Source organism: Glycine soja, chromosome 11 (genome assembly GCF_004193775.1).
Source record: "Glycine soja cultivar W05 chromosome 11, ASM419377v2, whole genome shotgun sequence".
Lineage (NCBI taxonomy): Eukaryota > Viridiplantae > Streptophyta > Magnoliopsida > Fabales > Fabaceae > Glycine > Glycine soja.
Window position 1 is genome coordinate 49,199,918 of NC_041012.1, and position 15,453 is coordinate 49,215,370.

The 15,453-nt window shown below is 28.9% G+C and overlaps 2 protein-coding genes across 4 annotated transcripts; one reads left to right on the forward strand and one right to left on the reverse strand.

Moving 5' to 3' along the window:
- Positions 1-1,427: 1,427 nt before the first annotated feature.
- LOC114377248 (serine carboxypeptidase-like 51) lies at positions 1,428-5,744 on the forward strand. Its single transcript, XM_028335680.1, has 13 exons — positions 1,428-1,715; positions 1,800-1,894; positions 2,262-2,369; positions 2,512-2,752; positions 2,914-2,957; positions 3,036-3,103; positions 3,226-3,331; positions 3,803-4,011; positions 4,101-4,170; positions 4,351-4,401; positions 4,742-4,794; positions 4,918-5,050; positions 5,479-5,744. The coding sequence occupies exons 1-13, from the start codon at positions 1,586-1,588 to the stop codon at positions 5,545-5,547; spliced, it is 1,377 nt and encodes a 458-aa protein (XP_028191481.1). The 5' UTR covers positions 1,428-1,585; the 3' UTR covers positions 5,548-5,744.
- A 2,848-nt stretch (positions 5,745-8,592) lies between these two features.
- LOC114375424 (protein SENSITIVE TO PROTON RHIZOTOXICITY 2-like) lies at positions 8,593-10,817 on the reverse strand. 3 transcript variants are annotated; one of them, XM_028333200.1, is made up of 2 exons: positions 9,355-10,816; positions 8,593-8,836 (listed from the first exon to the last, which is right to left on the reverse strand). In XM_028333200.1, the coding sequence occupies exon 1, from the start codon at positions 10,651-10,653 to the stop codon at positions 9,397-9,399; it is 1,257 nt and encodes a 418-aa protein (XP_028189001.1). In that variant the 5' UTR covers positions 10,654-10,816; the 3' UTR covers positions 8,593-8,836; positions 9,355-9,396. The 3 variants fall into 3 exon arrangements, with proteins under 3 accessions (XP_028189001.1, XP_028189002.1, XP_028189003.1); XM_028333201.1 differs by lacking the exon at positions 8,593-8,836 and having other exon boundaries at positions 9,219-10,463; positions 10,545-10,817; XM_028333202.1 differs by lacking the exon at positions 8,593-8,836 and having other exon boundaries at positions 9,219-10,473; positions 10,545-10,628.
- Positions 10,818-15,453: the final 4,636 nt, after the last annotated feature.

Consider the following 15,453-nt stretch of genomic DNA (forward strand, 5'->3'; position numbering starts at 1 on the left):
AAGTCATAAGGAATTATTTTTTCATTAAAGATGTAAAATACTTTATAACTACAATCTATTTTTTCAAATGGACTTTACAATTGTAATTGTAAGAATATATATTTTTTCATTTACGACTTTAATTTGTAATTTTTTTAAGGTCATAAATTATTTCCGACTTCAAAATTAGAAATAACTTTTTATTATAATTATTTAACGAATTAATATATTTTGTTTTTTAGTTTTATTCAATATTTTTTTGTATTTTCTTAAATTGTTTTATTTAATATTATTTTACTAATATTAAGAATTATTATTTATTTTATAAATTAAAAAATAATATAAAAAAGTTAAATTTAAATAAAAATATTAAAATATTTTGTTACCAATATTAACAGATAATATTAATTTAGAATTTACCAAATAATATTATTTTTTTAAAAATATTAATTAATTTTTACCATTATCATTAAATAAATTAATAATTTCGTACAGTAGTATTAATTAATTATATTTTATAAATTGTTTTAATATTAAAAACAAAAAATAATTTAGTAATAAAAGTAATTGTTAAAATAAAATCAACACAATACATTAATATAAAATAAACAATACAAATTAAACATAAGTATAAAATTAAAAAGTAAAAATAATTTATTCATCGACTTGTTTGTATACATAATTAATATGATTATATCTTTCAATTTTGTGCAAACGAATATTTCTTAAACCTATTTGAAATTGATTTATCTATTCCATTATGTATATGATTAGTAATTATCATTTTAAAAAATTAAGCATAAAATATGGACCTGAATATTGAGGTCATTAATATTTTTGTTAGACAAATATGTGTGTAGATTTTAATATTTCTATTTAAATTTAAGTCTTTTGTATTATTTTTTAATTTACAAAAAAATAATAATCCTTAACATAGTAAAAAATTAAAAATATAGAAAAATATTAAATAAAATAATATAAAAATATAGAAAAATATCAAATAAAATAATATACAAAATATAGAAAAATATTAAATAAAAATAAAAAGAAAAATATACATTATTCATTAAATAATTAAAATAAAAAATTATTCATGACTTTTCGTAAATAATTTACAACTTTAAAAAAATAAAAAATTGAAATGATAAATGAAAAAAATAAAAAATAAAAGAAAAAAAACACCCTTACTACTTTAAAGTCGTATTGAAAAAAAATTGTAAAAAATTTTACAATTTCAGTGAAAATAGAAAAATAATCTCTTACTGACTTTAAAGTCATATTGAAAAAAAAATTAAAATCATCCAATATTTTACAACTTCAATAAAAAAGAAAAAAAAAAGTTATAACATAATTTACGAATTTCAATTAAAAATAACAAGATAACGTATATCTTAGTCATGTCTAGATACTAATTTAAATTTGAACCCCAGCAAAATTATTAACGAGCACCATGATGCACAGTCTTATCTGAAAATGAAATGTCGGAAACGCTATACCCATGAGTCGTGCCCTTAAGGACAAGGATCACGACCACGACCACCATAACTTTTGATCCTTATAAATTGGCATACCCTTTGCTGCTGCTCTTTACCCATCCATTCTTCAAATGGAAAAGCTCCATGCTTCTGTGCTCGCCCTTGTATTCCTTCTTGTCATACTATTTCAGGAAGGATTGGTAACATGTATGAAGAATGAAGACGGATCAGAAGAATGGGGATATGTGCAAGTTAGACCAAGTAAGCCAAGTGCCATTACATTACACTTCTGAAATTTCCACTGTACATGTCTTACAAGTGTTTTATTTCATCAATTTTTATCAGAAGCCCACTTGTTCTGGTGGCTTTACAGAAGTCCATACAGAGTGGAGAATCCCTCCAAGCCTTGGCCAATCATTCTCTGGCTTCAGGGAGGACCAGTATGTATTTTTTCAGACAAAACCTATTAAACCTCTCACATTGGTTTTAGTCCATGGCTTTCATAATTGTCATTGAATTTTTCCTTTTAAATTTGATTCAATGAATTATTTTGGACCAAGATGATTATAATTGCCAAAGTCAGATATTAAATTGACATATCTTTAAAATTGTGATTTTATATTCTGATTTTTCTTTTTCGATGTCAACTGCATATTTAGTGAAAAAATGGTATAAGATGTAACTATGAACTTGTGTCTACTTTATTCTCACTCTAACAAACATTTCAATGCTCATTTTTTAAATTGGGCTACGATATGAGTAAAGAATAACCAAATTCTGTTTTTATGGCATGAATTTTCAATACAGGGCTCTTCAGGAGTTGGGTTTGGAAATTTTGGAGAGGTTGGTCCTTTGGATGCTAATTTGAAGCCACGAAATTTCACATGGTTGAGAAAAGCAGATCTCTTGTTTGTGGTAACTCTTTACTCTAATTTTTATTTCCCCTGAAGCAGATGATTACAGTGCCTATTTAATTTTGCATTCTAATGTGCTTCTCACTATGGTTCTCATCATTGATCATTCAATGCTGCTCATGTTATACACTTATAATATATAGGACAACCCAGTTGGAACCGGGTACAGTTACGTGGAGGATTCCAATCTCTATGCCAAAACAGACGAAGAGGCAACCACAGACTTGACAACATTGTTAGTTGAATTATACAACAATGATGCAAGTCTCCAAAAGAGTCCTCTGTTCATTGTGGCAGAGTCTTATGGTGGCAAATTTGCTGTTGCTCTTGCATTATCGGCTCTCAAAGCTATTCAACACGGAACGTTGAAGCTTACACTTGGAGGTATATATTCCTTCCAGATTAGCACCATCCAAGTCCCAATACAAATAACCATTCTTATATATCAATATGGTTAATTTTGTTATTTTTACCTTAAATAGGTAACATTCATTAAATGCATGAAAAAGTGTATGATATTTAGTAACTGTATTTTTCTTATTTAGGTGTGGTATTAGGAGACACCTGGATCTCCCCAGAAGATTTTGTGGTAAGTACGAGAATTGTTGTAGTTAAATGTTAACACTTACAGCTTTCACAATTATAATATTTCAATTCAATCTTGAAGTTTTCATGGGGTCCTCTGCTTAAAGACCTATCTAGAATTGACGACAATGGACTGCAAAAAGCAAACAGGTACATCTTTTTTTCCATCTTCTCAGTAGAAAAATGTAGGAGTTGGACTACAGTATTATATAAGATATATAAGATGTTCATTTTCTATGTTATCTGATAAATAAATACATTTTTCAAAACAGTATAGCTGAGAGGATCAAGCAGCAACTTGAGGCAGGTCAATTTGTTGATGCAACTTACTCATGGGCTGATCTTGAGAATGAGATTGCCGCTAGCAGCAACAATGTGGTACTATAATTTTCCTTCATCATGTTTTTAGTTAATCACCTAAAACGATATCTCATTATAATCCACAATGCTTTGAAGTTTTGTTGTGTTGGAGATTCATGTTAACCAGTGATTGACTACCCTCACCTCATGAGCTAGATTTTGTTGTTAATTTAATCCTGAATCCAAATTCTTAAATGAGAATCAGATCCTAACTTAGCGATTATTGTTAAGCTTGTCAGGTCACTCGTTATCTAACCGTTACAACGGGCCACATGTAGATGCTTAGATCTCCAAATTTCATGTTGGAGATGTATAGTTCTCAGCTTCAGAGGGATGCTGGAAATCCTACATGGACTATTGTATATTGTATATAAATAAAAAAACAATTCTTGTCATTAACTAACTTTTGAGGTTGTGTTAGATTCAAAACTAAATTCTTAAAATGTTCTGTGCCACAGCTCCTAAATTTCTTAACTTTGGATATTCCAGGATTTCTATAATTTTCTACAAGATTCAAAAAGTGATTCGGACACCTTAAACGCAATGGAGCTGGGATTATTCAAAGAAGTATCAATGATGCGATACTCCAAGTATCTTAGTTCAAAGACTTCATATCTTGGCAGTGAGGATGATGATCTTGAAAGATTACTAAATGGTGTCATAAGGAAGAAGTTGAAGATCATTCCTGAGAATGTTACGTGAGTTCATAATTTCTTTGAATTAAAAGAAAATATAGCTCAAATTCCAATTCAAATCCGTGATCTCACAGCTTCTGTGATGATGACAGGTATGCAGTGCAGTCCTTGGATGCTTTCGAAAGTCTAGTACCTGATTTTATGAAGCCAAGAATTAGTGAGGTAAGAAGATAATAATGTGTTAAACAATCTGATTAGTCGCTTCATTAGTCATTTTGGGCTTAAAGTCGAATTGATAATGATATTCCATGTACTTAAAAAATAATTAAAATGGGTATTATATATATATATATATATATATATATATATATATATTTGATGTCTCTAGTTTAATTTTCTCAGGTTGATGAGCTGCTGGCTCTTGGGGTCAACGTGACTGTGTACAGTGGCCAAGTAAGTGTCCCTTTCCCCAACACTGATGGCAGGAGACTCTAAATTTGATCCTACTTATTCACGTTGTTCATTCCAATTGTTTTGACAGAGTCTTGGTTCAAAACAGCGTTGTTCATCCCATTGTGTATGGGCTCAAAAAGTATCATTCATCCCAAATTTGTTTGTGGTGTGATAAATGATAACAATAAACTTGAAATATACAATCACATGAATGATTAAGATTAAAAGTTAACTAATGGTTAAATAATTACGTAAAAAGTTTTGTATATTTATCTTTTTAATTTTAAATAATTACATGTGTTCCTTCATGGGATTATTAAAATTTGTGTGATTATTATAGGTTGATCTCATTTGTGCAACCAAGGGGACTGAAGCTTGGCTTAAAAAACTCGAGTAAGCAACTAATATATCCTATAATATCTATCTAATATATGCAATTGCAACGTTTCAAGATTGGTGAAAGCAAACATCAACGTGCGTTAAGGTGTTTTCCCTTTTTTGTGGTCCATTGTGTAGGTGGACAGGGCTTCAAAATTTCTTGGAGAAAGACAGAACCCCCCTCTACTGTGGAAGTGACAAAACGACCAAAGGGTTTTTTAAGTCATACAAAAACCTACAATTCTATTGGATCCTTGGAGCTGGTCATTTTGTAAGTGAACATCATTCATAGCCTTTACATGACTTAAGCATATATTAAACTCTGAATAAGAATAAAATAAATAATATTAGTAGTTAATAAAAAATTAACAGTTGATATTTTAACACCTTCATGGCTTATTATATATTTGTGCATATAACACATTGTATATGTAATATGTGCATATAATATTAACTGTCAGTTTTGTCATCTACAAAAGTATTTAATATTAATACTCAAACGAGTGGCTCATAATAATAATCTTAACGGAACTATATATAATATAGTTTTGTATTGAAATATATAATAATAATAATAATAATAATAATAATAATAATAATAATAATAATAATTGAGGTATTTGTCAAAACATCAGGCGTGCCTTAATTTGATTTTCTTCTTTTGTCTCAGTAATTTATTTGGTTACTCAATTGCCGCAGGTACCTACTGACCAGCCCTGCGTAGCACTGGATATGGTGGGTGCAATTACACAATCACCAGCGGCTTGAGGATAATATGCACCGAATGAAATAAAATATAAAATTGTACAATTAAATAAACACTAAAATAAAATCAGCCAGATAATGGCTATGAGGTTTATATTACGAGTTTTGTCGGGTATATTCAATTTTTTTTTAATTTGGGCATATCTATGATCTTAGGTGTAGCAATCATGATAAGTAATGACTAAAATTAAGTTTGAACAACATGTTTGGAGTGGCCTTAAAAATACATGTAGAGTAATATTTTTACGTCCAACCAACATTACAGTAAACTACCGAAATAAAAGTTGGCACTTAGCAATAAACAATTAATAACTTTTTTATAAGTGATGGCTTGGTCTCGTTTTTAATCAAGAGCCAGATTAAATATCTCTCACTTTTCCGATATCTTTTTCTGGCTCTCTTCTCCGTCTCCTCCATTTTCTTTATTGTCAGCGTGAGCACTAAGGGTGAAAAAATAAGCCAAACAACCAGCAACTTACCCTCTTATCTTCGTAAGGATTGACTTACATATGACTTAGTGCGTATTTGGAGTGTCCATCCCAACATACGTTTATGTCAAACTCTTTAACAGTTAATACATGTTCAACTTTATGTCACTTATCTTAACCGTTAAAACAAATACCCTTTCATTGTGGACTAACTTGTTAATAAAAAAGATTAGTCTTATAATTTAAATTCTAAGTAAATCAATTTTTTAAACATATAAATTATACTTTAGACTAAAATAAATAATTTATATTGTGATACAAATTTATTTTTAACTACTCATATTTTTTTTTCAAAAACATTGAAATTCAATTTAAAAATATATTGAAAGATATATATGATTAAGAATATCAAGCAAACAAATTAGATAAAAAAAGTGGGTTAAGATGTTTTTTTTATCTAGTTGTTAAATTAAATTAAATGTTCAATATATAAAATTAGAGGAGGGATAAAGTTATTCTAACAGTAATTCTTTTAGAATTATTTCTCACTTTCACCCTTTATTTTCTTGAAATTTAATTATGATAATAATTCATTAATATCAACCATTAGATATTAAAAAAAATTAAAAAAATAAAAAAGAATAACTCTTTTTAAAATTATTTTTAGAATAATTTGATCCATCATCCTCAAGTTATAACTACACTATTTGGTAGGAAGAAAACTAGTACGAAATACACAAATAGAGAAATAGAGAGTGAGCACCAATACCCTTCTTTTAAATAGAGCTTAATTAAAAAATTAATAGTATCAAACAAGATTTAACTGAAAAAGGATTTGTTCAATTTTATGAAAACTATTTTGTTCTAATTAACATTTTTAATGAGATTAAGATATGTTATGTGACTTGATAAAAGTAATAATAACTCTTGCATGCCTATATAAAAAAATAACTCTTGCAATGTTCTTATTAAAAAATTACTAATATTTAATAATAATTCTAAATTTTTTTTATTTAAATAATTATTAAAATCAATATTGTAGAAATAGATAATAGAGTGAAAGTTTATTGTTTTCCTTTAACAATATCCTAGATACTAGATATAGCCAATCGACAAAAGCTGAAATCAGTGGAATTGGTGATGCAACTTGGAGGTATGAAATCATAGTCTCCCGTCTCCCATAAAACCAAGTTAATTAATCGAGAAATAGGGTTATACAACGATAATGTTTACACCTTTAATAACAATTTATATTTTTATTGATTTTTAAATAATTATTATAAAATAATTTAAATGATAATTTGTGATTGAATGATGTTGTAAAATTATTTTACAACTCTTAGTATATAAACATTAAATTTTAATTAATTTATATCACAATTTCGTTTTACAATAATTTGATCCTACGAAGGATTTTATACAAAAAGCGACGAAATTTTATTTGACCAAATTAATTAAGTACCCACATATGCATGGTGGATTGAAGTAAAAAAAGGTAATTAATTTCCAACAAATTCGTGTTACTCCGTAACTAATGTTTTCGTCCAGCTTATCTTTTTAGTCTTCTTTTCGTAAACGGTGCCATACTGCCATTACATTCAATAAAAAATATTTTGTAATTTTTTAACCAATTAAACTAAACTCATTTGATAAATATTTTGTAATTTAGTGTATATATATAAACAATAATATAAAAAATCTGCTACAGTAATTATGTGTAAAAATACATCTGTAAGAATAATTAGCATTGTATTTCAACGTGATGAAATTAATGAAGTGTTTGGAATTAGAGTGTATTTTCAATTATATATATAATTGATTATAATCAAAATCATTCTTTTTGGTAATTTGTTTGAAAAGAGATTTCAACAGTTCAACATAGTTAATTTTGTTTGGATATAACAAAGAAAAACCAGCTTTCATATATATGAAAAAGGTATTGTATGAATTGAAAGGGAAAAAATTATTAAAAAATCTGAGGATAACTTAGAGATAATTTTGTTAGGAGAAAAAAAATCATATAAGCTTCTACACCAAGATGTCTATAAAATATAATTTTTTTTAAATAAATGTTTTTCTTCAATTTCAACCAATGTCGATCACCAACGTGAGCCAAAACAGTGAAAAAAATAGAAAAATTATTTCCCTCATTTTATATAACTATAAGACTTCTTGGATACACAATTATCATTAGCAAACACTAGACAGATAGCAATGACATCTCTTGAACTATCTTTACTTAATTTACATGTCACATGTTATATAGTTTATGCACAAACTTTGTATACAACATTATTAATTAGTCCCATGAATAGTTATAGTTCTTCCACACACTGTACAATGTTAGACAACACCAAGGAATTCCGACAAAACTGATCTAGTGAGATTGTCTTAAGGTATGTTCACCTTTAAACAAGTATATCACTTCACATGAAAAAGTTCTATATGAAAAATTGCTCGTTTATCTTGTCTCCACTGCTATAAACTTTTTCTTTTTTAACAAAATATTTTGGTTACAATATATGCTAAACTATTAAATTAGTATAAGCATTATACTCTTACACAACAATATGACGTTGCATATATAGGACTTTTTCAGAGAAGTGTTACATGGATTTTATAGTGATTTAATGGTACAGCGCACTTATTTACTCTCTTTAAAGGAATATAATTACCGAGTAATATGCAGAAAATTAAACACCACTCAGAAAATAGAGAGGGTATATCTATAACAAGAACATGCTAGTGACCTAAGTTATGGATCAATTAAAGAAATACCGCTCAGGAAGTGCAAGACAAAATACTCTCCCATCTTCATTCCAAGATCCAAGAGACCCGTGCCATCGCCAGTCTATTGGGGCTAACTGTATGTGGCGAGACCAGATATATATCAACAATGCACGCACAAAATCACAAGTACAAATATATATAGAAACTGCACCTAAACTTATATTGATGAAAATCTAAAGGAGATTAAATAACTAGGTTGTTTTTCTTGTGAACTATATATATACACAATATTAATGTATGAAAGAAAGTTTAATTTCTATATTGATAGCGTAATTTTAATTCATCAAACACAGAAAAAGTATGAAGGAAATACAAGTTGTAAGAATATATATAAAAGAAGACAAAAAAAAAAACAAAATGAATTAAACTTTTGTAAGTTAAAATTAACTTACATATATACATGTTATTTTTTGAAAAATTTAATTACAGAACTTCTATAAAAATTAGAATACACAGGTTAATTTCAACTTATTTATTTTACATTCTCTTTTATTTATTTTTCCTATAAATTCTTAGAAAAGTTTATCTGAACATATATATATATTAATAACATTTGCCATAATAGCATTGGTTCATGAAGCTGGGAGAGCACCTCTTTATGATCAATCATGATAGATATATAGAGACATAAACATCATCTTGAGCTATCCTCAATCTGCATTTGCAATGTGTGCTGCTGCTCTAATTTGGCCGAGAAAGAGAGAGCATTACTATTGTTGATAGCTGCTGCTGGTTGGTGCCCCACGAACAAAGCCACATGACCCATAAGCTTGTCTTTTCTAGAAAACGAGGTTCCACACGTGCACTGCCACTTGAGATCCCCACAGTGCTTCTCATGTGTCCTCAGATCAGAGAGCACCGAGAATTGCTTCTGGTTGCACCTCTTGCACACGTACATTTTGGGGCAATGGCTTCTCTTGTAATGGTTCTTGGCACAAATCATTGACTTCAAAGGCTGAAACTTGACATGTCTCTGGTTCCACCTGCACCCTTCTTGAGGACACGAATACTTTGGCTTCACAGTACTCATCAAACACTCTCTTCCCCCTTCCAATAAGTTCCCTTTGTTCTTAATTGGGTTACTCAAAGCAGCATTGGTCTTGTACTCATCCCCATGAGCCCTCATGTGCATCCTCAAATTCGCATCACGCTCGAACCCTTTGCCACAAACTTGGCAATAGTGAGTGTACTTAGCCAACAAATCCGCAGCATCCAATTCAATTATATCACTATTCATCTTCGGTGAAACCCCTCTATAGTACCCTTCTTCTTCATTAGGTTCATGTTCATCCCTTCCTCTACTAATAATATTGTTTTCACTACTGATATTTGCAACCTTACTAATATTGCTATTGCTATTATCAATGTTATTGTTATAGCTTTCAGTACTAAACCAGTCAAGTGTCTCTGACTCAGTACTAGAAAACAAACCCTGATGGTCACTAATATTATCTGTGCCTATGTTGTTACCAATTAGTACACTTGTATTTGTGCCAGAATTATTATTTGAGTGAGGCAACAACGACTTGTTCTGCTGGTGCAATTTGTTAGTAGTACCTGGAGGGGTAGTGAGAGCCATCTGTTGGCAGGTGAACATCATTGATGTGGCAGTGACTATGATTTCTTGGATAATGGAGTTCATGCTGGATATGGCCATGGAAGTTGGCTCGGGTAGGCTTTGATTTGGCGAGAGAATAACACCTACCAGGGTCTGCACCTCACTAAGCTTGTCCTTCAGAATAGAGAGATTAAAGAGGAGGGAACTAGAGTGTGAAGTAGTACCTGATGAGCCTGATTCCTCAGAGGGTGACACAAAACCTTCCGGGTCAGGGAACATCTGAAGCCCTTGGTGGTGGACACTTGGGAAGCTAGATGTGGCCCTTGAAATCATTGAATTGCTTCTTTAATTATCTTCTTCCAATAGTACGTACTAGCTAGCAAGCTACCTGTTTTCTAAAGATTGGTTCTTATGAGTTTCTTGATTAATTGAAAGAAAGATATTATATATTGAGAGAGTATATATATTCTTAATTTGTTTCCTTTATATGAAATCGCAGAAGCAAATTAAGCACTAAACATATATGATGTATATCATGATATGGCATCATCATGATAGTGTGAGAAATAAGAGAGAGAAGTCAACTGGGAGATATAACATGAAGTTCTTTCTTCCCCAATTACGACCTCCCTTGTATGTGCCCAATCTCAGGGTGGGGCCATTCTTTATTCAAAATTGAAAAGAAATTGCAAGTGACAGATACTGACCAATAAGGCATAACTTTATTGGACTTCCCGGCATTAAGTTTAACATGCATGTTGTATTTTTATATTATAGGTTGCTTAGATCTGTAAACCCTATATGCTTCTGTCTGTCTTCACTCCTTCATCGGACTAAAGAAATATTTTTCTCCTATATTTAAATATATTTTTGGATTATGTAAACACAGCTAGATTTAATTTTATAATTTTTTTATATATTAATCTTTAGTCTCTTTAAATTTTAATTTTTTAAAAAGTTATTTATGTCAGTAAGTAATTATAGCATGACATGTGTTTTATTGGCCAAAGAACCATAAAGTCTCATATCGAACATATAAAGACAAGCAAAAATATAATTTGTATGAAATTTTAGGATGATACACCTCTTATGTTTTTTTGGTTCTACTTGTTAAACTTATAATCAAATCAACCTCGGGTCTATGCTCTATTTTTGTTCTTGTTCTGTGGTTGAACTTGTAAAGAGTATTGGAGAAGTAGTTTTTTTAGGTTAATAACTGCATTGGCCGAACTGGTAACTTAGACATTCTCGCCTTGGTATTGGGATAGCTAGGTAACTTAAGCTCGTTAATCAGTCAAAGAATGATCTAATGCCTACACAAGAGTGTTTAGATAAAAATTACATTAAATGTAACTAGTTTTTGGGTCTATTTGTATACAAGATTAGATATACTTTTAAGAGTTTTTCTATACTAGAATTTTTTTTTGTATTATTAATATAAAAAACTCTCAAAAACATTTGACTTATAAGCCAATGATCATTTATCACAATGAGACAAATACTTGCTTCTTAGTTTGATGCATTTGAATGTGTGTGTTTTCTTTTAACAAGTTTCTAATTGCAATCTAAACACACATTAAGTTGTTGACCTCTCGTGCTTGGATAAATTGGGTGTACACAGCTTAACTAGTTAGCTTGTGGAGGAGCTGAAAGTGGTAAAAAGGAAATGAGATCAAATTATTGCTAAGAATAGTAATACATAAATTATTTTTCATATTTTATGTATCTTATCAACATCTCTCATATTTATCTCTATTTCTCTCATTTTATTATATTATAAATCCAAAATCCTATCATACCTATATTTTTTCTTTTATTATTCAATCTCTAGGTGTTAAATAATACATTAAATATATTCACCAATCATTTTTCTCCTGCGAATCAAACCCACCTCTAAAGGAAAAAATAATAATGTATAAAAGACACAGTGCACAAGTAAGTTCTAGTTCCTTCCTAACTTAGAACATCTAAAACACCACTTGAATTGATCATCAAAATATTTTTTGCATGTATCGATACCCATCTTCGAAGGATAAGATCAAGTATTTGAAATAATAGGGACATTTGCACGTATCTTTACACTTAGACGAAGTAATACCTCAAATTTTTGTTGGTAGAATTACCACAATGAAATGCTTGTGACATAGTCACATCACCGTGATAGATTTTTTTTTAAAATTAAAAAAAAAAACTGAAAAAAAAAGTTAAACTATATTTATTGAAAATATATTCAATCTTTGTACACGTTTGTCGTCTTTTTTTTATTCGTTTAGGTTTATCTAGTCAATCTATGCGCTAAGTTTGAAATTTTCGTATGGAAAATCTTATTCGAAAGACATGTCAAAGCACCATGCATGTTTTTTCGATTGGAAAATTCAGCCAGCAAGCATGCATCATGGTGGCATGACATGAACTTACTCCTACCCATTACCAAAGCCAAACAGTCAAAAGACTCAAAACTCATGCGACCTTGCCATCCAGGCCAGCTAATTATCCATATCAGTCAGTCCATGCCTTTTTTTTTATCTCTAGAAATAAAAAAATATTAAAAAATTTATAATAATTCATACATTATTTTCAAGCAGTTGAATTAAATTTTCTTAACAGTTCATATCATTTTCTTATTCCTCATTTGAAAAAATTTTAAAAAATATTTTTTCGGATGCAAATTCCTTTTTTCTTTTAAGTATGATATTTTTTTTACGAATAATATGAATGTAGTTATATGTATGGTAAGGAAATTTTTTTATACAATCATTCAATAGAATTTGATTATTTTATCATATCCTCCTATTTATTAATATGATATGATAATAGAATATAGATTCTTATTAGATATATGTATACAAATATTTTGATGCATAAATAAATTCTATAAATATTCTCTAATTCATGGTTAGAAATTATTATTTTCGTAGACTAGCTTTAGCTTGTAAGGATCAAAATGAGTTAGATTAAGTCAGGCTTATTAATTTAAATTAAGATTAGTTTCTGATCTTTAAGGGCTGTTTTATATATATATATATATATATATATATATATATATATATATATATATATAATTAAATATTTTTTAGTCTTTTAAATTTGGATAGTTATTTTTATTGGTCCCTCAAATTTTTGAAAAATTACTTTTAATCTCTCTTTTATTGTGTTAATGATGTTACAAATATGATTAAAAATATTAAATATTAAATAAATTTTGAGGAACTAATAAAAAATGATTTTTTTAAGGACTAAAAAAATAATTATCCAAATTTAAAGTAATAAAAATATATTTAATTCTATAAAAAATATTAGATAAGTTTAACTTATTTTCAAAACTTAGGATTTGAAACCGGGATGGGGAGCAACTTTATATTTTCTCATTAATAATAATAATTCAATTTAATATTTTTTAATTATGTAATGTATTTTTAGCCTTAAATAACTACAGATTTATCCTAAAAGTATGACGGCTTTTTACTCCAACTAGTAATTATCCACTTGGGGCAACGGTAGATCCACTTTGACTCATCTAAGCTAGTGGCATATGCTAAGCCTGTAAGCCAGACAATTTTTTTTTTTTTTTTAACGAAGGGGCTAAAAGCCCGGACTAAGTACTGCAAATACAAAAATTAGAAGCTAAATCGCCTACGAGATTGCCCTGAATGAAGTTGGGTGGTTGATCTTATACAATCAACTGTTTAATACATTGTAGACCATGTTTATCAAAGTGTATATATATTGTGGGGTTTTCACATGTTTCCCACATGCTTGGCAAGCAAATTTGCTACTTTACTAATTTATTTGCCTCCCTAAAGATATGGAACCAACTCAACCAAGTAATATTTCTGCATCTATTCTACTAGAGATTCATGAACATTTGCAAAAAAGAAAAAGCATTTTCAAGAAAATGAAATGATTCCACCTAAAATACATATATTTGGATAATGATGTTTCTTTAAGATAGATGACGCGAATATTTTTATTAAGAAAATTGCTGGAAAACGATTTCATTTTTCTCTACTTTAAAGAATTATTATAAATTAATATTTGCTTAAAGAAATACTTTCCGCGAAACATATTATTACATTATTTATATCTAATTGAAATGTAATTAAGTAAATATGTTGCTGCAGCTTGATCCTGGACAGCATTATGTAATTAATTTTATATTAACAATTTTATAATATAATAATATATTATTAAATAATGTAATAGTATAGTTTATAGTAGTTTAATTTGATATCTCTTGATATAGAATATCCAATGGTTAAATTATAATTATATATTACTTTAGTTCTTTGTATCAAACTTTATAAAAATTAAGCAACTTTTGTATTAATGGGTTTTAAAAATTAAGTTTAAAGTGATTTTTAATTGATCGATAATATAAAATTCTTTATAAGGATAATGTATTAAAAATAAGTCCATAATTTAAATCTACTCATCCTAGTCTCTTACAAATAATAAGTATATAAAAAATTAACAGAATGAGTCTTGCTTAACATTCATCCTAGTCTCTTACATCTCACTTTAACCACATTTTTTTTCTCTTATCTTCCTCTACATTTTTTTTATCATACCACATATCGCACTTGCCACTTTTCTTTATACCTTTTGTTTATGATTTTTCGAACAAAATTGTGTTCACAACAAGCATCTCGAAGGTTTGACTGTTTGAGTTATCCGATCCATTGCTTAAACATTTGTCAGTTGCCGTTATAATTGCTTGTGATTCCAGCTAGCCACAACAGTTCATAAATCCTCTAGTACTAAAAAATTCGAACTCAATCTTGATTATGGTTTGCACAAGGGTTTTGTCAAATTCTTTCACAAGGCTACTTTTCTGACAAGTGACAATAGCACCATGCATCTGCAATGTGTAGATTGCTACGCCCACAACTTTAATTTGTGAGCAATGTTCAAATCTACTTATTAGGTTCTTTTCACTTTATAACTACCATTAATTTGTAGTCATGAAAATTAAGCCAACCAAACCCAAACCAGTGAGGTAGATCTTAGGTAGCCACATTCCACCAAAGTAAGAACTACCACACTATAATAATGAAAAAGAAGGAAAATTAAATCCACATTTATTAATTGTTCCATCGCTGGATATATACCAAATCCAATTAGTAATAAAATAAT

Excerpts from the sequence above, each read along its gene's own strand:
- LOC114377248 (XM_028335680.1), top strand. The coding sequence starts at position 1,586 with ATGGAAAAGCTCCATGCTTCTGTGCTCGCCCTTGTATTCCTTCTTGTC. Across the intron at positions 3,104-3,225 it reads GGACTGCAAAAAGCAAACAG|TATAGCTGAGAGGATCAAGC; the intron begins GTACATCTTTTT and ends TTTTCAAAACAG. Across the intron at positions 4,171-4,350 it reads TGAAGCCAAGAATTAGTGAG|GTTGATGAGCTGCTGGCTCT; the intron begins GTAAGAAGATAA and ends TAATTTTCTCAG.
- LOC114375424 (XM_028333200.1), bottom strand. The coding sequence starts at position 10,653 with ATGATTTCAAGGGCCACATCTAGCTTCCCAAGTGTCCACCACCAAGGG.